The 24681-nt window shown below is 38.1% G+C and overlaps 1 protein-coding gene across 7 annotated transcripts in view; it reads left to right on the forward strand.

Annotated features, from left to right (window-relative positions):
* LTBP1 (latent transforming growth factor beta binding protein 1) overlaps nt 1–24681 on the forward strand; it is a 211174-nt gene that overhangs the window by 142262 nt on the left and 44231 nt on the right. For 3 of the 7 annotated variants that reach the window (XM_075043130.1, XM_075043129.1, XM_075043126.1), the window contains exons 13-22: nt 369–391; nt 1407–1509; nt 2097–2195; nt 4248–4373; nt 5528–5653; nt 6386–6508; nt 9921–10040; nt 15108–15230; nt 17304–17426; nt 22808–22930. In XM_075043130.1, the coding sequence (XP_074899231.1) occupies nt 369–391; nt 1407–1509; nt 2097–2195; nt 4248–4373; nt 5528–5653; nt 6386–6508; nt 9921–10040; nt 15108–15230; nt 17304–17426; nt 22808–22930 (1089 nt within the window). The remainder of the gene's footprint in view (nt 1–368; nt 392–1406; nt 1510–2096; nt 2196–4247; nt 4374–5527; nt 5654–6385; nt 6509–9920; nt 10041–15107; nt 15231–17303; nt 17427–22807; nt 22931–24681) is intronic. The other 4 variants (XM_075043127.1, XM_075043132.1, XM_075043131.1 and 1 more) reach the window with 2 other exon arrangements.

Here is a 24681-nt window from a genome sequence, read left to right on the forward strand (position 1 = left end):
AAATAATTACAGACATTGATATTCCTTATAAGGACTTAAAAACGTTTAATCAGTGAGTTAATGACCTGTGTTTCTCGGATTGTTTCTAAGGAAACAAATAATTGAGAAACCTATAAGGCTGCTGAATACTGAGTAAATAGTTCTAAGCATTGGTCAGTGTGTAGAATCTTATTCTGGTTTCAGGTTAGTTTTTACGCTTGCTTCAGGAACATTACTTCAAGTTTGCACCATTTTGGAATGAGGTTAGAGACTTAAATTTTTCTGCGATGGCAGCAACCACTTTCAAATGTGGTAGTAGTTTTAAATAGAATGTGTAAGAAAATGTTATGTGAAGACTGATTAATTTTCTTTTTTCTTTCTGGTTTTAGTGGCAACTGCAGCCCCTGATCAGGTAAAACATGATGTGATCTATCTAGAATTAGAATGCAGACCATGTATATGAGAGGTGATACAGTAACTCTGAAAAAGATTTAGGATTTATGAGGATCAAACAACTCACCGTGGACTTTCACTGCAAACCCTGAGGCAAAAAGAGCTCATGTTATTATTATATATAACAACAGGCAGGTAGTGAGGTACAGGAAAGAGATTACTGTAACTTCTTTATAGAGCATTGGTGGAGGGTCTAGTACTATAGCGTTCCTTCCCATTCTGGAGCCTGTATTTTAAAGAGGATACTGAAAAATGCAGACAGCATGAAGGAGAGCAACATATACTATCAGCTAGAGAAAATGAATTGGAGACAAACGCTATGAAGCTTTGAGAAGCAGTTGTGACACCTGCTTAAGAGACTGGTATTAATGCCTAAGTTAGTTTCCTAGTTTTTTTTAGAGTTGCTGTGCATTCAGTGGAGAAGAGCAGGTACATATTTATGTTAAGTCCCCCGTTCTGGAGGTTCCAGGTTCTCTATGCTGAAGATAATGGGATTCGTTAGGAATAACTGCAGCTGTACTTCATTTCATTTTCCTAAAGACTTACAAACGTCTAACACTTTAATGAAAATAAGATGATCAGTGCAATAGCTAAGAGAGAAACTTTCACAGTGGTCAAAGACTTGAGATACATGTGATTATATACTTTCATGTGATGCTGAACTGCAATTAAATACTATTCATAAGAGATTAAAGACCAGAGGCTGGGAGAACTATGGAGGGACAAAGCCAAAGATACAGTGAGAAGCTCCATGAAATGGCTGCTTCAAATAAAATCAATGTTAAATTGTATGCCATTGTGTAAACATAGTATTCCATATTCTTTCAGGCTTAAATTGGTGGTAATTAATGATCTGCTATCAAAAGGCACTTGTGAGAATGTTAGCAGTTTCTCAAGACAGGAGCTTATGGGTTGTTATGATAGCTGAATTAAGAGAATGTTTTCAGAATGTAAATTTTCAGTCATTCTTTTAGGAATTAGCATCCCTTGATCAAGAAAAGCAGCCTTATCTAGAGCCTGGGCAGCCTCAGCTTTCTCCTGGAATTTCAACAATTAACCTGCATCCACAGTTTCCAGGTAACTTGTTTTGACTTGTCTTTTAGTATGAGAGTGCTTACAGTTCTTCGAAGAATGGGAGGCTAGCAGTTGTAACAGAGGTTAATGAAAAATTGATTGCAGCTTCACAAGCAATTTTGCCATGAGCAGAATATGGGAAAAAAAAAAAAATCATGGAAGCTGAAGTGGGAGGAATTGAGAGGTTGGCATTGGATCAGGGACTTGTTAGGAGGCAAAGATAAACTTTAGGAAAAAGTGATATCCTGGATTACATACATGAGAATTTTAATGTTGGCAGAGTTGAGGCCTTGTACCCCTTTCAAGAGGAGGCTTTACTTTGGTGCCTCCTTGTAGATTTATGTATTACTTTCACTGCAAAAGTTTTACTATTGTGCTTGCTGTCTTTAGCACCTCAGTTTTTTTCACAAGACGTAGAATGATGGAAAACCCAGTTATATTATTTTTTCTACTCCAGAACTAAGCAAGCAGAATAAACTAATGAAAAGCTCCATAGTGTCTGGCTCATTCAGTATCATGTGTGAATTCTTTAGGTGTTTGGGGTTGGTTTTTTTTTTGGATGTGACTGATTTCCATTCCATGTCACACAGTAGTGATTGAGAAAACATCTCCTCCTCTGCCCGTTGAAGTTGCTCCTGAAGTCTCTACTTCGAGTGCAAGTCAAGTAATTGCACCTACTCAAGTGACAGGTATTGTACTTCCTTTTTAGAACTAAAAATAAATTCAGAAATGACTGTGAGTTCCTGACACTATAACTTGTTCCATCCTACTTCTGAATTATAATAGTGAAGAGAATGTAGCTGGGGGAGAGATAGCAAGTACAGAACAGCACAGCAATGAGGGTACTGTCAACAGAGCCAGAACTGGGCCCTCCCAGAATGTCCCTGCCATTTTTGTGCTCACAAATAAATGATAGAAGGAAAAATTAATAATTCCACCTCAGATTACACGATCTGCAACTGAAGTCCAGAACTGAAGACTTCTTGGATCCAAGTTAGGTCTTTAGACAGTCTCCACATGTGTTCGTGAAGTATACGTGATCATGTTCTTTGAGGAATGTAGACTTAGTGGGATGTAGATCAGCATGTTCTACAAAAAGCAGATGAGGATTTACTGTAAGATATGTTTTAAAATATTCTTTTTGATGTTTGTGCTTCTTCCTTTTTTGATGTATTAAAATAGCCTTTTCTACATCCATGTGTCAAGAAGTGAAAATAACAGAAATGCAAGTAATGCTGCTGTCATAGCTGAAACTTGTCTAAGTGATGGCTGTGTCCAAAAGGCATGAAAATTTCACTTGCTGTAAATTTGAAAACAAAAAGGTGAATCTACTATGTGTGTATACATGAGAGCATTACAATGTCACATTGGCTAGTCTCTCGGAATTAACACAGGCTTTGAAGCAATTGCAATATCCAGGTAAATACTTTAAGATGCAGTATTATATATGGTAGAGATATCTAGGCCTACCAAGAGGTTTTGTAATTTGCATTCACAGAGAGAAATTGCACTTGCTTTAATAAAAGTTTAACTCTTTGAAGATGGCTTTCCTTCATGCGGGAATGGATTTTTGAGTTGCATGCAATATGCACAGGGTCTAAATCACCCAGTTGTTTGAAGTACGATTCTGTCTGCAGTTAAATTCTTCCGAATCTACTGTAAGACTAGAGAAAGTACTGTGTCCTGTAAGCATTCAGCTGCTTCCTTCAATTACCTATAATTACAGTTTTCTAACCCATATGAAAGGTCTACTAATGGTGATTGTCAAACCAGAATTTGGAAGTCAGCTCTGCTGTGACTGTGCCCTTTCTGCCAGCCAGCTCCCTGCTTCCTTACAAAGAGAGGAAGTTACCCTACTGGGAACTCACATCAGTTAGAAAAAACATGGTAGTTTTCCATGTTCTGCTGTTTTTTCTTTCCTCAGGAAAAGGAGTAGAACTAAAAATTGCTGTGTGCTATAAACAAATACATGAATCTGTTGTTCAGATAGAGTTCCAAGTGTTGTTCAGATATTTAAGAGGTAGTAAAGTCTACGTGAAGTAAGATTTGTAGGACAAAATCCTAAACTGGATTTAAAAAACTGAATGTAGTTAGAGATGAGAAGTTTCTGAGTGCCTTAATTCTGTACTTTAAGATTTAGTTAAATTTAAATGTAACCTATTTCTAAATAGTTAGGATAAATGATTCTTCTTTACAGATAACTTCTTTTTCAGGAATTATGATTTCATGCTGCTGTATAACCTTAGTTTAAATTGCAACTAAACACAGTCATTAGTATTTTTTGCAGTAACACATATACTTTGAGAATTTCTAAAACTACTGTAAGGGTTTAGCATCCAATGCTGCTCATATCTGAATCTCCTTATCCTACAAAATCCATCCAAGCCATTAACAGATGAATATTCTGTAAAAACAATCAGAAACCCATTACAGTTTTTTTTCTTAGCCTTTGATGCAAAGATTAAATTGTATAAATTTTTCCTTTATATTATCTTCATTTTACTTTATTTTTTATGTACCCATTTATAGATCTTGGATAGGACATAAGAATATGTCACTAGGAAAAGCCTAGATGGTTTCTAGATTATTCCAGTTAAGGTATCCATTACAGAAACTCAGGACTTACAAACTTGATTTACAGTTGTTTTCAGGCCTAATCTTTCTACTTGGATTACCGAATTCTGTGCACTTACTGAACTATGTGGGAGAGTTTAACACTAAACTTTTTTTTGTTTGCTTAGAAATCAACGAATGTACAGTTAATCCTGATATCTGTGGAGCAGGACACTGTGTTAATTTGCCTGTGGGATACACTTGCATCTGCTACGAGGGGTACAAACTTAATGATCAGCAGACAAAGTGCTCTGGTATGAATGGACACTTTCAAAAATCTGATATAACCATGCTATGAAATGCTTGAAATGTAGAGTCTGGTCAGGGGAAATATGCTACAGAGCAGTCAGGAGTTACTTCCTCTACTGAATGCTTCCAAACTACACAGAAACTAGTTTTTGTGTGTCAAAATTTGCCAGGTAGTCTCTGATACAGCTTTTCAGCCACTCAGAACTGAATGTGAATTTAATTAAATTGGATGAAAGCCTTTCCCATTGTGAGATGAGAGCAAAAAGTGATTAGACAGACCATCTCTTCTCAGCTTCATATCGGGTATCTAAAATCATCAGACTGCTAGGAGGAGATACACTTCTGTTTGGAGAAAGAGTGGCAGAATTAGTGCCTGTTTCTCAGAATGATTTACCCAGCTACTAGCTCTGCAGCTAGACTAAATCCAGTCATTTTGTTAGGTCTTTCCTTTCAACCTTCTGCTGAAAAGAGAAAGTATATCATAAACATCCCAGAGGCACATTAGGAGATCCACAAACTGAGGTCTTCATTCCCTTCTAAGCTAGTAAGTTCTGGAACAGAGGGCTCTGATGAACATGAGGCAGAGCCCAGACTGGCTCTATGTGAGCCATTTCAGATTTGGAAGCAGCTAGATTGGTATCTTTCCTTCATTCAGAGTATGCTGGTTCCTCTGTAACTTGGATCAGAAAGAGTTTACTGTATCATGTTGCCAGATTGTACACTATCAACTTCTCATGCTACCAAATGTTCAGTAACTTCACACTGATACGTATACTGTCAGGTGCAACTATAGTATTAGAAAATAATTTACACACATACACAACCAAATGGCAACTTAAAATCCTTCTATTTCATCCAAATTGTGTTAATGTTCCATGCTTGCAGCTTGTGCTCAGTGTAGTGATTTGAATAGTAATCATGTCACATTCTTCAGGCCAATGCAATATTCTTATGGTCTAAGCCAATAAGATAATTTTTTTCCAACCAAAACTATTTAATGCATCTTTTTTGCAGCTCTGAGGGAGAGGAAAACATATACTTTTCAAATAGTTAAAATAATTATAAGATCAGTCTTTTCAAAAGCATGGCATAGAATGCACAAAAAGAATCACAACTAAATATGTTATTCTATAGTCTTATGTTTTTATTTCTTTTATAGATATTAATGAGTGTAATCAGGCACCCCATCTCTGTTCCCTTGGACGCTGTGAAAATACAGAAGGAAGTTTCCTATGTATTTGCCAAGCTGGATTCATGGCCAGTGAAGATGGAACTGACTGCGTTGGTAATTACTGGTCTCCTTTATAGAAAATAAAAATATAAATCAAGAATCAATGAATCAATGAATCAAGAAGCTTATCTAAAACACCCTAAAGTCCCCTTTTGAGTTTTTTTCCTCAATGTCATTATTATTAGACTGATGTCTGGAAGGGTTTTTAACTGTCTCTCACCACGTATTGTGAGGAAAACATTTGAGCAACTCCTACTACTTTTCAAAATGGTTATTTGTTGAAAAACAATAATTTATCCAGCATCATGCTTGTTTAGGAAAATTACCATTTAGTAAAAACACCTTCTGTGGTAGAAAATACAAATATTCAGAACTCTTTCAATCACTCGCAGCTGTAACGAACCATGTTTTTAAATATAGCTGCAAACAGCCATGGACTTTGCAGAGCAATACAAACAGCCTGAATTGGCTGTGATCTTCCTCAGGTTAGCACTCCCTTGGGCACAATATGCATGCAGGGACATGCATTGTGTTTGCAACCACAGGGCTGCTCACTGGCCTTCTTCCTACAGCCTGGTTGTTTCTAGATCTCATTCTCTGCAATTACAAGCAGCGAGGTAAAGATGGAACTATTCAGTAAGAACAGCTGTAGGGCTGTGGCTTGCAAACAGCTTCAAAAATCCAAACTTACTTATGTTTAATTAAACTAGAGTTCAGAGAAGATGCAAGCATTCAGTAATTACATGGTAAGCAAAGTTTCTCTTAACTTCTCTTTTTCATCTGCAGATTTTGATGAATGTTCAAGACCTCATACTTGCGGGGAAGGCTTTTGCATAAATACTGTTGGCTCATATAGATGTGAATATTGTGATAGTGGATACCAAATGAACAGGAGAGGTGAATGTGAAGGTAGGTTTGGACTCTTCACCAGTAGTAATACAGTAACAGTTGCCAAGCCAAACAACTGCAATAGGATGAGCCATTTGTTTGCATTGACTGCTGTTTCTGATCTCAACAGAAAACTTTACATCTGTTTCTTTATTTTTGAAGAAATCTGGCCATTAGATGGAAATATTAAAAAAACCACAGGTTTTTTCATGTTTAACTTAATATTTTTCTACCTGGTATATCTCTTTTAATTCCTTTCAATCCTCATTTGCTATTTGATTTCAGATGGACTGTCTCGGCACAGTGGTTTTATATCTATGTGTGTTCAGAGTTCCCTTTCCCCATCCCACTCTGTGCTTATTTCCATGGGTAATTTCTCTAGCTTAATCTTACTGCTGGATTTCTCTCACAGCTACTTTTTTCATTTAATTTGCCTTCAGATCATTTAACTTCCTCCTGTACACCAGCTGAAAATGGCAGAATGTTCAAAAGGACATTGCTTGTTTTATCCACAGTATGTCCTGGATGATGAAGTGAAGTTACCATTTATTCATATCACAAAAACAATGCCAAATGTTACTGCTATTTGGCATGATTAACGTTGCCTGCTGTTCAAGGGAGGCTTAGCACTATGGCTTGAGCTGCAAAGGGAGAATTCTCAGAGGGTGCAATCTTAAACAAGAAACCTTTTTGAGTACTCTCCAATCTTGTCAGTTATTTGATGTCTGGAACCGCAATTCAATTCCTGTTATTTAGATTTCAGACACTGCAAAGGAGTTCCTCCACTATGGACGGAGCCATCTTGGGACAGCTATTTTAACAGCTCTTGCCATGGAATCTCTTAACGTCATTGTTAGTCCTTGCCTGCATACTTTACCAAGTTTCTGTTTCAAAAAAAAACCCAAAAGCCCCAACAAACCACCTATAATTTTTCCTGTACTATAACAGATAGCAAATGGTAAATTTTTTTACAGTGACTTTTTTTAATTTGGAAATATATTTCTAGCGGGTGCTTCATGTTGCAGGAGATCCTAGGACATCTGACCTTCAAAACTTCACATTATTTTTCACTGTGATATTTTTGCCTTTTTGCTGTTCTTTTTTGATTTTCAACTTGAATTGTGAACTAAAAACCACAGGCAGCCATTTAATTTTAAATATAGTTTTGTTCATGATTTAGTCTGAGTTACTTAGGACAGAATAAAATTGCTAACATGTTACATTGCCTAGCAAATAAACAACTTAAAGCTGCTGTGGATATATTTGCTGCTCTGAGCATTGCTAAAAGGTTCCTCTTTCTATTTAGACAATTTTTTTTATTATTTAAATAAATGTTTCACACACTCCACTCTTACAACTACTTTTTTCAAATCTTATCTGTCAGTAGGGAATCTGTGATTAAAATGAGCTAGAAATCAGAATATCACAGTGTGTCAAATTTCTTATTAGCTTGCATTTTAAGTAGTGTGGTGGTAGTCCTCTATCATTTAACTCAACAATATGTAATTTCTGAAACCAAATTCTCAGTTGAAAGTTATTTAAGGTTGCTTAAGGGAAAAACCCTCCTACACTAAATCCATCAAACCAAGGAAATGGCATATTTGGGGAATCATTTCACCATGTCATTACACCTACACATTATAGTCACCCTACTGACAGATTGCAGATTCCACAAATAACTCCTTTCCACCTCCTCCACATTTCAAAAACAAAGGCAAGAAACCTCCAAGCTGCATACAATACACACAGTTTGCTTACAGTTCCTCACCCCATCTTCATTCTGCCTTCAAGCTATACTTATGCAAGCTCTGTCATGGGCCTAGCCTGGGAAACATAGAGTGCATATATGTTGTTGTTGTAGAGTCTATTGTTTATGTAGAACAGTGTTACAGGCATAGCTGCATATGATTAAGTATTCCTATAAAATCTTATTGGGATTTCTTTAAGCTTTGCAGCATTTAGACTTTATTTTGACTGAAAATTTCTGTACCAAATACATCATTGATGTTGTGTGTTTTGAGGACAGATACAGTCCAGGCAGTTCTGAGAACAGGTTTCAGCAGAAGTGGATTTTTTTGTTTAAATAAATAAAAAAAAGTCTCACAGCAGTTTCACTGAGGAACATTTGCAGGTCTACATTGTAGCAGCTGAAGAGGCCTGTTGCTGGTTTTATGAGAAAGTATTCTGAGCTGGACAACCACAATTCTATGAAAAATTGTGATTTGTCCACATCCAGTGAGTTGTTTGGAGCTGGGATGTTCAGTTCTCTGAAGGTTGGAGCATTGTCCAGTTAAATTACAAGTGTTGAAGGCTGCTTTCCTTCTGTGATCTTGTTGCAAAAACTAGGAGTAAATTGCCTCCCTACTCTCTGTGCTGGAGTAGCAGTCCTTAATTGCAGAAGATACAACCGCTAGGCTTGGGGCAGGGAAGGGACAGGAGCTTAAGCAGCTGGATTTAGAGGTGACTTTGATGATTTCATTAGTTCTGTGCACTGCATGAAGCAAGTATTTGGTAGGAAAGATTATAATTATTGTGTAATTAAAGACCATATTATAAAATGATACTCAAGTATGGGAGCAGACTGGAATGAGGCTGCCCACAGAGTTTTAATTCCAGCATCTTCTGATCATTGGTCACTTGACAGCAACTTGTCTTTGAATGTTATTTTTGTATGCAATCTCTTTCAGATTGCATGTGTTGTGTGTATTGTGAGTTTCTTTGGCGCAGGATAAGAAGTTCTTGGTAGACACTCAGAATCTGGACATGAGATCCATGAGTTTTTCAGAAACTATCTCATGTTTTGTCATGGGTAAACTGGGACTTCTCCTGATGCAACAAGTCCCTCTATCACCCTAAACATTGCCAGCCTCAGTGATGTGTGTGTTGCTTGTGCATTCTTTCAGATATGATTAACTCCCTACTCCCTGTAAACATCTTTGATTATCATTCACACAATTAAATTTATAGTCCACTTAATACTTCCATGCTGCATAACTCTAGGACGCTGGAGAATATCAAATTCCTCTTTGCTTTGACAGGCCAAAGTTACAGTTTTATTATTGTCTTACTATGGAAAGAGCCTCTTGACACTTCAATATGGTAAAGGGGTGACGTAAGCAAAGTTATTCTTACCTATCTAAGCCAGAAATCTGATCTGCAGTATGTTATGGAAGGCCTACCAAAGATTCTCAGTATAACAGAAAATTCAGATTCAGTTGCATCTACTCTGGTCTAATTTATTTGTCGGAGATGTGCCTTCACTGGTACGAATCTGTGAGAACTTGCACCTTCCTGGGTCTCTTAACAGATAAAGTATGCAACTCTTTAAATGTATCAGTATAACTCAAGCACAGTCAGAATAACCAGATTAGTTTATTGTTCAGTGTTCTGGTATGGCTTTGACCACTATTTCCTTTTATCTTCTATTTTGAAGACATTGATGAATGCCTGACTCCAACTACTTGTCCAGATGCACAGTGCATTAATGCTCCTGGCTCTTACCAGTGCATTCCTTGCAGAGCGGGATTCAGAGGCTGGAATGGACAGTGCCATGGTATGTTCAGTACTCTGTATCTCCGGTTATAGTTCTCGTTCCGAGATGCTGTATTTCCTGTTCCACCAACCTGATGACAGCACTGCTCCCCGGGTCCCTGTTTCATTCAATAACAATTGAAAATACAAGATTTTTGAAATGACTTTATGTTCTTGGACACAGTATATGTGAGGAAATTGTGTTTTACTGTAGATAAATGAACATTGACTCTAGACTGCAAACAATACAATTATAATTACAAAACAAAATTCTTGAAATAGAAAATATGGAACTGAAAGGGATGTATTATCAATGAAATGCTAGTAGACCATCGTTTGGAGGTATTAACAAGTGGAAAAAACGTGAGAGTGCTAACACATCAGTGTGACTGCCAGGCTTTTCAATAGGATATGGGAGTTTGCTCACAAAGCATATTAATAAAACTTCTTAATTATCTGTACTTCCAGCAAACATTAGCACATCTTAAAGCAGCTTGTCACACTTTAGGCTAGGTTTTTAGGACAGATTTTTCACCTTATAGTTTTGTTGATTTGTTTTTAAATGTTAGATTTATTGTGTTTTTTCCAAATCAGTTTTGGTTATTTGAGATACAGATAAGAAAGAACAAATTAATCCATTGTGCAAAAAAGAAATAATCTTTTGCGGTTTTGAGTGCCACTTCCTGGACACTACCAGAAACTTAAATTTTACCTCAGTTGTGAAGGATCTGCTGTCTGTTGTGAATCCTCCTGTCCATTCTGTGTGTAACACATGCCCTATAATTTGTGATGGTTAGAGTAACCATGTTACCTAAATGGGTGTATAATAACCTACATAGGGGGTGCGTGCATTATTGTTGTCAGTCAGATTACTTCCGTAATTCCTAATCGCTCCCAATTGCTGTGATTTGGTTCAGTTCATATGAAGCAGTCTAGGAGCATTGTTTTGGTTGAAATAGCTCTGGAAGATGGGCATCTACTGTCCTCCAGCTGCAAATGGGCTTTTGATCTGTAGAGCAAGAGTGGAGTGAGGTTGCAGTGAAGCACCTGAAAAATGTGTGGCTGTCAGAGCCTCACCACCAGTTTTGCTGTACAGATTACACCTTTTTCAACCACTCTGTTTTCTAAAGAAGGCATACTGTAGCAAATTTTTTCTGCCTGAACATATCTGCCTGTTAAAATTTATCAGCATGTTATAGCTGCATTATTTGGTCTTGTCATTTGACTTATTGTGGAAGAATATATTTCTCTGGTAATTTCATGGATTTTAATGGAGTTACAGCCAGCTATGAAATGTTTACAACAAACTGATGTGGTTCACTTAGCACACTTCACTCCACGTTCATCTTTGGTTTGCTCCTTCCCACCTGCCTGGATTCCTGCTGCCCTTGCAAAGAATGTGGTACATGCACTCTGTTAGAAAGGTTTCCTCTTACTTAATTCTTTTTTTGGAAAATGTAAGGTTAACTTAATTTTGCATTCTTTCCCAATACCAAGCTTGATTTCTATACCTGTTTATGAAAATAGCCTGGTTGAAAATGCCATGGCATAACTTTCCCTTGTTTAATTCTTGCTAACCAGGTTACTAGGAGCAGAATGAGAGAAAAGCAGTCACTGCTCTGCTCAGATTTACAAACAGAACTAAGTCGTGTAAAGGATAAGTCTTGGTTCCAAGTTGCTGATACTTTTTTTCCTTGTATTACTGCATGTAGTTTCCCTTTTTTCTTTGTTTAATGAAATGTTCTAAGCCTAGACATCTCACATCATTAGTGATGTGATCAGTCTTCATTTTCTGTTTATCTTAGACTTACATCATGTTGGAAATGAGCCATACACATTTTAGAAAATGTAATGCAGACAATTTGTCTCAAATCTGTAGCTTTGCAATATGTTACAGTTTAAATACACTGGAAAGGAAAATATTTCCCAAGTTATCTATGAAGGGTATTTAAGTCCACTGTTCCATAAATTTGTTTCTGCTGTTAGTTTAGGTTAGTTGCAGCTCTGCTGGTTTTTCCCAATGCTGTTGTCAGTATTTTTATTTTTTTTTTTTACCTCACCTCATTCCTCTGCCTGCACTTTATGCCCTAGAAAGTCTACTGTAACAATTCTACAGTTCTTTGATGTTATTGATATTGTAGTCTTCCAGGATTTAAAGCCAGGAACGTGGTCACTTCTGTTTAATAAAGGCAAGTCAATCAGCTTACTTCAAACTTAATGTAGAATACCTTTAATTGCAGTTTAGGTGGGAATATCCACATGAGATGCATATTGGAAGAAATTAAAATTGGCATCTGCACACCCTGCCCCCTCATTGTCATGAAATTGCTACTGTCCCAGGTCCCTCAATGCGTTTGTCCTGTACAGGGACTATTTGAAACAATTTTTTTTTAAGTTTACTCACGACCTCTGGTTTATTTATTTTTCATCTTTCTCTCTCCACACTTGCCCATTCAAATAAAGTGATATATCATGATGTAGAATGACAATAAAGTAGTATATAAATCTAAAGCACACTTCTGTGTGTTGATGAATAAATGAAAAAAATTAAGTTGACAAAACTTTCTAGACCGCTTCATCCTCATGGTTGTCTCTGTGGTGGATTTTGCAGCTCTGTGGTTAATTAACAATATTCAGCTTGTACCACATTAGGAACCCCATCAGAAGATTTCAGAACTAATACAGAGGTCAGCAGAGCTGATCCATATGTCTCTAGCACTACTGTAGGGAGCTTCAATAGAATCAGTTACAGCTCTGGACATCATTTCAGATTTAGGTTCTGTTCCTGTCTTTTCTGCTGGCTTTATGGGAAAGTCTGTTGATCATTGAGTCCCATCCAAAAATCAGAAATAATATTGCAGGCTTCATTTTCAAGTAGCTTCATTACAGAAAATGAATCTGTAAGAAGCAGGTTTGTTACTCAGTTGGAAATTTGTATGCCTGGCTGCTGAATTAGGTTCTCTGTGTTTTAACAAAATCTTGAATTAGAGCATTTATCATATACATTGAGAGCAAAGGTTGTGTTTTGTTGAGCGAGCACATTTTGCAACAGTAGGGATCTGACAAATTAGTCTGGCAGAAGGGTGTAAATAGTATCGCCTGCTGAACTGCCGTAGCAGAGCACCTGTGGGTCTGTGCTGTCATCTCTTGGGAGGATGCCACTTCGTGTTCTTGGCCAGGCTGCAACATGGCATCTTATTTACAGAGTTAGAGGCTCAAGTGAGGAAACAAGCATTGTAGGTCATCTGAAACATGGACAATAGTGGTGATTTTGTTTGTGTCTGGGGATAGATGGGCTTTGTCAGAGTCAGATTGTACGGGAGCTTGTAAAGAGCCATGAATGATAAATATATGAGGAAAATAGTTACTGCAGATATTCAGAATAGCTAATAAGAGATATGATGATGATTTAAGGACCTCTAATCTTTTTCCAGCTCTCCTTATGCTACAGCTGCCTGAATAGCTCAAGTGCCTCAAATAATCAGTAGTTTTACTCTTTTATCTTGATGGATTTCATCTGCTTTGTGGTGGCAAAAGACAGGATAATTGGAAATAACATGATTTCTGGCACATAAAAGCAAATAAGATGTAATTCTTTTTCTGCATCAGTGAAGCTAAAAAATGCAGCTTTTTCCATACAAACAGGGACACCTGCTTGCTGTTAACTACATCCCCAAAATAAATAAATAAAATTTGAAAATTAACCTTTTCTTTTTTTAAGTGAAAACCACTCCTAGGAAAAAGACAATATTGATTCTTTTAGAATACTGAATTAATTCTGTCTGGGTTTATAACAAAAGATGTTATTTATTTATATGTTTGCTTTTTTCTTTGTTGATTTATACAAATTGCATTCAGAAGGAATTATTGAAAATTATTCTTAAATAGTAACGGAGCAGTTTTCATGTTGGCTAAAGAGAGTGGCCCATCTAGTTAATACCCTTCTTTCAGAGAATGATGAAAGTAGGTGTCTGTGGGATAGCTTATAGAAAAAAAGTTTCTTTCAAGTCCTCCTGTAAATAAAGGATGGTTTGTGACCAGGAAGAGAGATTTTGCTTCTAAAACTTTTGTTATAAAGGCATAATCCAAGTGGAGTTCCTTGTTGCCTATATAGAGTAGTCTTTACAAAGGGACCTGCGTGAAGTGCAGAAATCCCCTTGAAATTCCTCAGGTGTCAGCTAAGTCCTTTTGAACCTGCCTCCTTTAAGTCAACTTGAAAAATGTCATCTAACAGGGTCTTACATGTACATGTGTTTTGTAAAGTCTTTAATTATGCACTGGAGAACTCTAAATCCTGTGCATTAATCGACCTAGCTTTAAAAAACAGGAAAAGCTCAATAGCAGAAAATGTGGTTGAGGTCTGTTCTAGCTTCCAAGAGGACCTGCCTGTTCCTTTGTACTTGTAGGTAAGCTCCAGGTAAACAAGCAGAGGCAGCCAGTTGGGGGATTCTGACCAGAGCACATGTTTTAAAAATGGTTTCAGAGAGAACAGCTTCTAACACAGCCTTGCCAGCATGAGCTGTGTCTGCTTTTGTAGACTGTTCATTGCAATAGCAGGAAGGTTAGTGATAATGGTTACAAGGTATTGGCAGGTGCTAGTGCTTTTATCACAGGTACATATCTTAAGAGTAAATCTGTGTAATGCAAGAATGAACGTGCCATCACTTGCTGACCTCTTCTCTATACTAAAGCTGCACTGGTTTAAGTTACTATGGGATAATCATGAGCAAAATAATCTTATTCAGGTAAGGATAATGTGGACACAGTTAGTTCATAGTGGAACCCCTATTTAAAAAAAGAAAAGAAAAGGAAGAAAAAGGTTTGTTAGCCTAGAGTCCTTGCAGTACTGAGATAAAAGCATTGGTTTAGTCATTTGGGCTCTGAGTATATTTGAGTGTTTGACCACAAGGCAGCTCAAGTCCAAATCTTCTTTTTAAGTTAGAATTGCTGCAGAATTGTCAAGGTAAACATATACAGGAAAACTGATTATAACCATGCTTATGGCAGAACTTGAATAAATTCCCAAGCTCAGCTGAAAGACGGTTGTATCCAAGTTAATTGTACACTTATGTACACTTTGTTTTCACAGATATAGATGAGTGTCAGTATGGCAATCTCTGTACAAATGGACGCTGTGAAAATATGGAGGGGTCTTTCAGATGTATTTGTGGCCAAGGTTTCAAACTTTCTGCAACAGAGGATCACTGTGAAGGTAGGAAAGAATATGATTAAAATTCATAAGGTTGTATTTACCTTTTAGATAATATTTTTCATCTAATAGTATTCCTTTTAATGGAGAAACAACAAATGTACAACACTGAAGCTAGATGACCAAAAATGTAAGAACATGTATTTCCATTTTATGGCTTCCATGGTCACACTGTAAAGTTTGACATTTGTTACAAAGCAAATCAAGAATGTGTAGTAATGTTTATATTGCTAAATTGGAATTTCCACAAAATCCTTGGCATTTCTGTCATTTTGGAGGTTTGGGGACAGTGGCTTTCACTGCCTTAATTGCTTTTCTTTCTATCTTTCTTTTTTTTCATGTGGGTAAGTGGAATCAAAAAACTCAGGCTGGACTCTCTTGGAACCCAGGAGTGTCAGTTAACACTGAGCTGATGCCTGCATTGGTGTCACTGCATTTCAAGTAGTACATTTAGTAGAAAGAGAGTTTGGTGTTGTACTTCTAAGAACAGTACCTGTACCTTCAAAGTGTCAAGTTCTACATTTCTTCCACATTTAAAACTCCCATCAGGACTGCTCTAGTGGAACAAAATTAGGTCTGAAGTCAGAGTGGAGTAGTCTGAGAGAGGACCTAGAGTGTGTACAGGAAGTATGAATATGCCTCTCCTTAGAGAGAGCGGACTTCTTGAAATCTCTCCCCAGAGGTGAAAATCTGGGAGAATGTCTCCAAGCTGTGGAAGCACACAAAAACCTGAACATTTCTTGTCATATGTTGTTTTTTCTTCTTTTCCCTTCTCCCCACCCTCCCCTAAGTGTCTGTGTATAGCACCAAACACTTCCAGACTTCTGAGTGCTAAAAATAATACAATAAAACTAAATGATCATTCATGTAAATTTGTCAGGAAGTTTGAAACAAAACATCAGTGTAAGTTAAGTGTCTTGAGTGAGTTAAATGTGCTGTCCAGGACACATAGCAGACTGGTCTTGGGGAAAGTATGTAGACAAAGTTTGACTGCTTCCTCTAAGCCTTTCATGGAAAAGAGCCCTTGCCAAGCTGAGCTGGCATGTGCAGACTGTTCTTCTTAAAGTGCGCCTTTCTAAAGTAAGGGCCCGTACACATGCCCAGATGCTTCATGCAGCCCCACAGATTTTGGTGATCCTTAAATTCAAAACTTCTGTGGTTGCAAGGGACCATTAGTCAAGAGGTCAGACTATGTAGCCATAACACAGACCTGAAAAACCTCATTGAGTAATTTTCTCCTGTTTGAATTGGAGTGTATTTTCAGAAAGACATTTAGCTGTGCCTAAATCCTAGAAGTGACTAAGAACCTACCATATCAATTTAATTACTGTTCCTTAACAAGTATTTTATAAATAAAGGAGGCAAAACAGGCTTCCTAGCTCAAACAAGACATGTGCTGTGTTCTGAATTCAAAGTGCCACTCCCCCCCAATGTTTTGAGTTTTTCGTAGGAAAATTTAAGTTTGATGTTGAAGTCCATCTGTTAACCCAGGCTGACCCCAGTTCATAAGAACTGAAATGCTGAGGGATTAGCAGTGGTTGTGGAAGCAGAGACATTTCCCCATACTTAGAGGATTAATACTATTACAAGGCAAGTATTTAAAGGAGCCTTAAGTTACAACTTAATAGAGGAACAGCCTGTCGGTGTGCATCTGAAAACCACACCCTGTTAAAAGGTGGTGATCCTGCTGGAAAGTATTTTGTGGGTTTTGCTGACTCACTGGAGCAGCTGGCTTGTTACCTTTGCCAGATATAAAAGCAATAAAAGCAGCTCTCAAGCAGCATGCGTGTGTATTTGTGTGTCTGTGTGTACCCGTTTGTGCATTGAGGGATATATTGACACTACAGGAGAGAATGCTGAATGCAGTCATCTCAAGGGAAACATCCAATCTGGAATTTCATGTATTTTTATGCATTATATTTACTGTCTGCATTTGTTAATAAATAAGACCAAGAGAAGCAGTACTATATATTCACATTCTACTTTGCTGTTTTGTTCAGAATTGGTTATTGCACCATTTGATTAATAATTGGTAATTTCAGATGTGTTAGGTTTGCACTGTCTCTTCTGCTACAGATATAGATGAATGCCAGCACCTATCAATCTGTATGAATGGACGCTGCAGGAACACAGAAGGATCTTTCAGATGTATTTGTAGCCAAGGCTACACGTTATCATCTACCGGAGATCAGTGTGAAGGTAAGCTTGTGGACTTAGGCTACTGATTCATTTTTTTCAATAAGATCTTGAGTATTTCAGCTATAGGCATGAACTCTTTTGAGAATGGGGCAGAAAGATATGTTGCTTCTCTTTCTTTCTCTATACTTTACTGTCAGTCATTCAACAGTCCCTACCTACACAGCCACATATTTAATGGATTCTTAGAAATAGTTCCTGTCATCTTTCCACATACAAGAAATCAGCACATGTGTTTCCAACAGTAAGATTGGAAGGGCAGTTAACATTATTACCAAAAACAATTAAGCCTTTCCAAACCTTGTTGCTCAAATTCTGACACAGATATTCTGTATGACAAAAGCTTCTGCCAGCATACGCTATTCACATGGGGGCTCTCTAAGTTTAAGTTAAAACTTCTTCTCCAGCTGGTTTTGGGAACCTCTAGCCAGCCACCACAGTCCCACATGTGCACTGGCAGGGGAAAATATGTAGTATAAGATGAGCTCCAGGGGGATCTGCTGGAGCTCACAGCTTTCGCTGTCTCAGAAGTCAGTCTACATACTGAGCTTGTAAAAATAAAAATGAGAGGTGAAAGATGTACAGTAAATGTAGGGAGAAATGCTGTGTTATAGAAAACAGAAACATTCTATTATCTCTCAAGCAGAACAATTTAATTGTCTAGTAATTGGCAAACAGATTTTTTTCTAATGAATTATTTCAAAGCTACTCCTTCTTCTCCATTGTTGGCTATACCACCTGATATGGTATGCCTGCTGCACTACTCATGGTCACCTTAAGCATGTAAGATTACTTACTAGCGAGCTCCAGAAAAGGTTGTATCTCAGTTGCTTCGTTATCTCACCCTAGGGGGAAAATACTCTCAGTTAAGGTCTCACCGTACATGTAGTATTAGCACATAAAAGGTTTCCAGTCTCTGGTGTGCTTTCTGTAGCACTCATACCATGGAAGACAGAGCTTCTTGCTGCTGTTCTACCTAATAGTGTCCTGCTGCTAGGTAATCCTCCACACAGCACCCTAGGAGGCAGTTCTCACCTTCTCCCCCACAGCAATAGGTCAGGAGTCATCTCCTTCAAGTGATCCAGGCAGAAGAGCAATTCTCCCCGAGGCAACCAAATGCTGTCTTCTCAAGACAAACCTGTAATATCAGACCAGACTTTATTCACCAATGATGATACTGCATTGTCCACATTTAATGAGTGACAGCATCTCTTGAAGTTCTCACCAACAAGGAATAAGGATATCTTATAAAATCTCCTCAGCACACTGATACACTTTGGTACTGACCTGTTTGGAGAATCTGGTCATAGAAGAACTTAACACAATCTTCTCAGAGTTCCTGGTGAATACCAGCATCACTTGCATCAGCTTCAAGAAACATGGGCTGATGATGCAAGGCACTAGAAACTTGTGTCAAAGTATTTTGCTCTCACCTGGCTTCCAGATCTTCATGAGTTGCAACAGATGCAGAGATACTGTGTCAAGAATCAAAGAAAAATGTGGTGGAAGGAATCACTGGTCCATCCTGCCTCCCAAAGGCAGAATAGACCACATGGTGTCATTCCTGACAGGTACTCATCTAACCTGCTCTGAGTAGGCTTCAGCAGATGAGATTTCCAAACATGTCTTCAAGCAGCCTGTGCCAGTGCTTTGCCCTCCTTGTGTTAGACTTTCCAGCCCATCTTCATGAAAATGGCTTTCCTCCTGACTGTTAGTTCAGCTAGATGTGTGCATGGACTACAAGGCAGAGCTTCCATAAAGAGAAAATCACCTTGAGAAGACAGCCAACATTTCTCCATATGATTGCCTCTGATTTTCACATTAGCCTATTTACCTGAATGTTTTCTAACACTTCACAGAGAAAGCAGAAAAGACACAACAAAAACTGTGGGTATAGCCCAGCACAGTTGTGTGAAAAGAGCAGTGGTTCAAATTCTGTTCAGTTTCTCCAACTCAGGGATGGACATTTGTCATGTCAGAGGATACCCAAAAATGTATCAGGCTGTAAAGCCAATGTGTTTGGCAAATCACTTGCAAGAAATGTGCTTGTTTATTTAATAAGGATTTCTTCTACTTTGTAAGTTTTTTAAAAAAAGTAGCAGCTCAAGAAGCAGTCTGCTGGTTTGATCATTATACACTTGTGCAAACTTCTAGGGAGATTGCAGAATTTGGCAGAATTATGCTGTGCTCATTTTCAGCTGTGCTTTTTGCAACTCTCTGGCTGAAGTTTTTCTCTGGAAGTCTTTGCACAGTATTTCACTTGTTTAAGAATAAAGGTAATTTGCAAATGATTGTTCTATACGTTGGTGTATACATGATCTGTATGCATCCTTGCACTGAACTCTTCAGAAAATGAGAAAGCTGGACTGAGGCCTTCATACCTTCAGTTCTGAGAGCAATAATCCATAATTCCTATTGTAAATGCCTGTATACTCTGTTATCCAAGGCCGAAGAACTTTTTGCTTCTGCAGTACCTGTAGACACTTGCTATTATCTGCTTGGAAATTAGAAGCCTGGAAGTACATGACCATCCACAGGTGGGCCATGCACACAACCTTCCACCTGAAGATAGAAAAAGAGGTTACTTCCTAGCAGTCAGAGGTCTTCAAGATGCATGACCTCATGCACATTTATTTTCTTTCTGCCTAACTCTCTCATTCAGCATCTTGTTCTTCAGGTGAAGTGACATTGAGACTTTTGCTCTGTGTTGCTCTGAATATGAGGGAACACAAAGTGTGAGCACACCTGTGGCCTTGTCTCAACTGACAGGAAGTATTAATATGCACCAGCTGGACTTACATATAGACTATACATCTCAAAGAACTCGAGTTACTGGAAATGAGTCTGTCTGAAGCATAGGAGGCTCCAGTGTTCTCCCAGGAGCCTTCAGAGATTTTGCTAGCCAAAATGCTCAAGACATGCACGTGTAAAGGATGGTAAAAGCACTGAACATCTCAAGCATGAGTTACTGTCTCTGATTTTTCTGGAGATTCTTGTGCAACCACCATAGGACCTGTGAAGAGTTGCATCAGAGAAAGGGAGGTTTGCCTCCTATATGGAAAATAATGCATTTTGACTGAATTTGGCAGAAGATGCCTTCTTGTTGTGAGACTTGGCATTAACTCAGCGCAAGGGAGTCATTAATTTTTTCTCATGCTCCTAGTCAAAATTAATTGCTGTTTTAAATAAACCACAATTTATTTCTCAGTCGAAAATTATTATAAAACACGTGGTTATCAAAAGGTCAGAACTTTGTCAGCATTAAGTGCAGCTTTATCTGCAATAACATTCATTTATGTAAGAAAGCTATCCCTATTTCTTATTTTTATCAAATAGATTAAATCCCAAGGATAGTTGAACTCTGATATAGTGTGGGCTTTCCAGAGGTAAGTGTAGAAAATGACGTCATGTCCTCTTTTTTAATTACAATTGTTATTCCTTCCTGCAAGCAGGAAAAAGTCACAATTCTAATCAGCTAAAATCCATGCTTAAGAAATCAGAATAATCAAAGGCAGCGGAAAAAGTTTTTGATAACTGTTTTTCAAAGGAAACTATCTGCATTATCAGATCAATAGACTCAGTGAATTATGAGGTAGAGCACTGTGGAGGCAGGGGAAAGTTGATTATGAGATGCTTCTTTTATTTGACTCTCATTTTCTGTTTGCTTTTAAAACTTAGAGGCACAGTTATCAAACACCTTGTGATCTTTAGCTGTAGTGAAACAAAACTGTAGAATATCACTGGAATGTAGGCACTTGCTGAGTTAATCCTGCACCCACAGTAGCTGTGCTCTGTTTCCTCCATTTGGCTGCCTTTAAGCCCTTTGAAAGACAATGGAAGAAAATACTGTAGTTGGAGACAATGCCAGTGTCCTATTCTTGAAAAATGGGATTACTCTGTATATAGTTTGTATCCTGAAACTTGCCCTCCTACATGTGAGTCAGCATGTTTATCCTATAGACGTTAAGACACTAGGGCAGATTCTGCAGGCCTGAGGCTTGAGGCTGGGAATGTGGTATACGAGCAGCTGTGAGCTAGACCCTGCATGCCCTGACTCTGCTGCTGGATCTATGGCTTGGGTGCAGCACTGTGCAAAAGCAGCTTCATGCCAAGCTGCTAAGCCTGCAAAATGGCTGTATTGCATTGCATGAACTGCATGAAAAAGTAACCGTTAGCACAGCAGGATGCACAGTGTAGTCCCTGTCCTACAAGCCTCCTGTCCACATGGTTGTTTTGTGAGTAGTCTCCACAGGCACGTCTTGTCTGGTGTGACACAGCAGCTATGCTTGGGCTTGCCTGTACCCTGGGGGACAACTGAGCCAGGTCACTTCCGACTCAGGGATCTCTGTGTAGTGGTCTAAACATGTCCAAAAATGCATATTGCAAACTACAACTTTGTATTAGTAGGCAATGTTTGTGTCTGTCTTCTAAAGGTACAGCTGCTTGGATTTCTTTTTAGCTACTTGTCCTGATTTTGGCTGGGATAGAGTTAATTTTCTTTCTAGTAGCTGGTATAGTGCTGTGTTTTGGATTTAGTATGAGAAGAATGTTGATAACACACTGATGTTTTCAGTTGTTGCTAAGTAAGGTTTATACTAAATCAAGGATTTTTCAGCTTCTCATGCCCAGCCAGCAAGAAGGCTGGAGGGGCACAAGAAGCTGGGAGGGGACACAGCCAGGGCAGCTGACCTAAACTGGCCAAAGGGGTATTCCATACCATGGGACATCATGCGCAGTATATAAACTGGGAGGAGTTCGCGGGGGGAGGATCACTGCTCGGGAACTAACTGGGCATCAGTTGGCGAGTGGTGAGCAACTGCATTGTGCATCACTTGTGTATATTCCAATTCTTTTACTATTATTATTACTAATATTATTATCATCTTTCTTTCTGTCGTATTAAACTGTCTTTATCTCAGCCCATGAGTTTTACTTTTTTTCCCGATTCTCTCCCTCATCCCACTGGGTAAGGGAAAAGTGAGCGAGTGGCTGCGTGGTGCTTAGTTGCTGACTCAGGGTTAACCACAACACTGCATTACTGTAACACCACAGTCACCATTATAGTAGGGTAGAAGGTGGTATAAAGATCTGTTATGATAGCTTTCATGAGAGATGCAGATGGCACATGTTAGATGTATTTGCTAGGAATAAATGACATACAAACTCAAATTTTAAAGCTCTCTAGAAATACAAGAAATTTGATGATATCATGAAAGGGAAATTAAAAGGACATCTTAAAGTGTAGTAAACTTGATTTCCACACACGCACGCAGTTGTTAAAGGGCATTGTAGCTTCAAGTTGCTACATCAGTATAAAAGTATCACTATTAAAAGTTTCATCAGTTTTTACATCATCTAATAATTCAGTTACATTTTTATTTCAGATGTTGATGAATGCCTTCAAGACAGTGATATTTGCCTTGGAGGAAACTGCATGAATACTAATGGGTCTTATAAATGCACCTGTCCAGATGGTTTCCAGCAGATAGCAAATAGGGGATGTCAAGGTATGATATAGCTATAAAAAATACCTGTATCATTATTATAAATGTGCAAGTTTGTAAGCATAACTCGTGATAGTCACAGATCTTGCTAAGGAAGAGAAACTAATTTATCATTTGTAGTACTTTTTTACTCTTCTCCTTTATATTTCTCTATGTAAATATATGCTGAGAAATTATTTCACGAGGCTGAAATCTCAGCCTTCATAACTTGAAAGAGAATCTGTATTAGAACTAACAGAGATACAGTGCTGCATTTTTGCAGATCCTGGAAACGCTTATTTTGACAGAACTTTCTATGTTTGTGAATCAGTGATGTAACAGGAAGAGCAGTTTAGTTAGCGTCAAGTCACATTAGATAAACCTCTCTCACCTCTAAAATACTTGCAGTGCTTTGTGGAGAATGGGTGGGGAGGAAGAGAATGTGTTATCTGAGGCTGAGTCAGCATTGCCAAACCCAGAAAAATACTTCCCAGGTTTTAGTTCTGAACGATCCCAACTCCATGCTGGCACAACAGCCAGGCATGCCTCATGAATCCCATTTGCCATCTGTTTTTTTGAGACAAGAACCATGGTATCAGAGCTGGGAAGCGATCATGTGTTTGTGCTCTAAATGACTGGAAGACCAGGAGACTGGACTTTGCTTTGGCTGCTCTCTTATGCACGTTTTAGACTTGAGCTGAGAGACTGTATTCCAGCTGATCTATGTTGAAGATCTTGTGCAACCAACAGTAAATGCCCTGTAAAAGTTCTGAGTATTCTATGTGACTGCTTTCTAATTCAGAAAATGTTGCATTCAATGTACGGAAGTGCTGTATTAGACCTTGCTTTAGCAGATAAAAGAGAATTCATCACAAGCTATAAATCAATGCCAGTTTTGATACCACTCTATTCTCTTCACTCCACTATGTAAAGTAGTAGTGTATAGGCTTCATGTTTTAAATGGATAAATATAACAAATCTGAAAGCAGTTAGGAGCCAACTAAGGGACAGACAGTATTTTTAACAGAAAAATGTGAATGAAAATTGGAAATCATTTCAGGTAAGAGAGCCACACTTGAGAAAGAAGACCAGCAACACTGAAAAATAACAACTTGCTCTGAGGGGAGTGAAACTGCTTGAGAAATAGCCAGATCAATATCAAAACAAGTGGAAGAAAGTAGGAGTTGATAACAATGAATACTGACAAGTTAGAATAGCAAAGAACTAGACACAGCGAAAGAACATAAAAAGAGATCTTTGGCTAGCAGAATTAAGTATGGTTACACTTTTTTTACTGTGTTGACTACTTGTTGTTAAGCTGTTACAGGATGCAATAGTAGAATCTTTATTTGTCAAAGATGGAAATTGTCAGTATATTTTCTTGCCCTGTATTTGGTACTGGACAAAACCAGTCATACTTGTATCGTAAATGATGACTTCTTTAAATTTCAACAGTACCTTAAAAATATTTTAAGCAGCAGCTAAACTGAGACATTTTTAAATGACTGAAAGTTAGTTTTGTCAGAGTTCTGTAATAGCAAGAAAAAACATAAAATTTTTGAGAGAATTTACCTGGAGTGATTAGGGGCATGGTAAAAGATCCGGATAATAGGCCACTAGTGCAGAGTGATCTTGATCATATGGTATACTGGGTATGAGCAAACAATATGTGTTTCAATATATCCAGTTCTATATTGAAGAAGGAATCTTAGTCATGCTTGTAGGACAGTGGACTTCCTTCTGGGACACAGTCACTGAGAAGGATGTAGGGGTCA

This window comes from Buteo buteo, chromosome 12 (assembly GCF_964188355.1).
Source record: "Buteo buteo chromosome 12, bButBut1.hap1.1, whole genome shotgun sequence".
Lineage (NCBI taxonomy): Eukaryota > Metazoa > Chordata > Aves > Accipitriformes > Accipitridae > Buteo > Buteo buteo.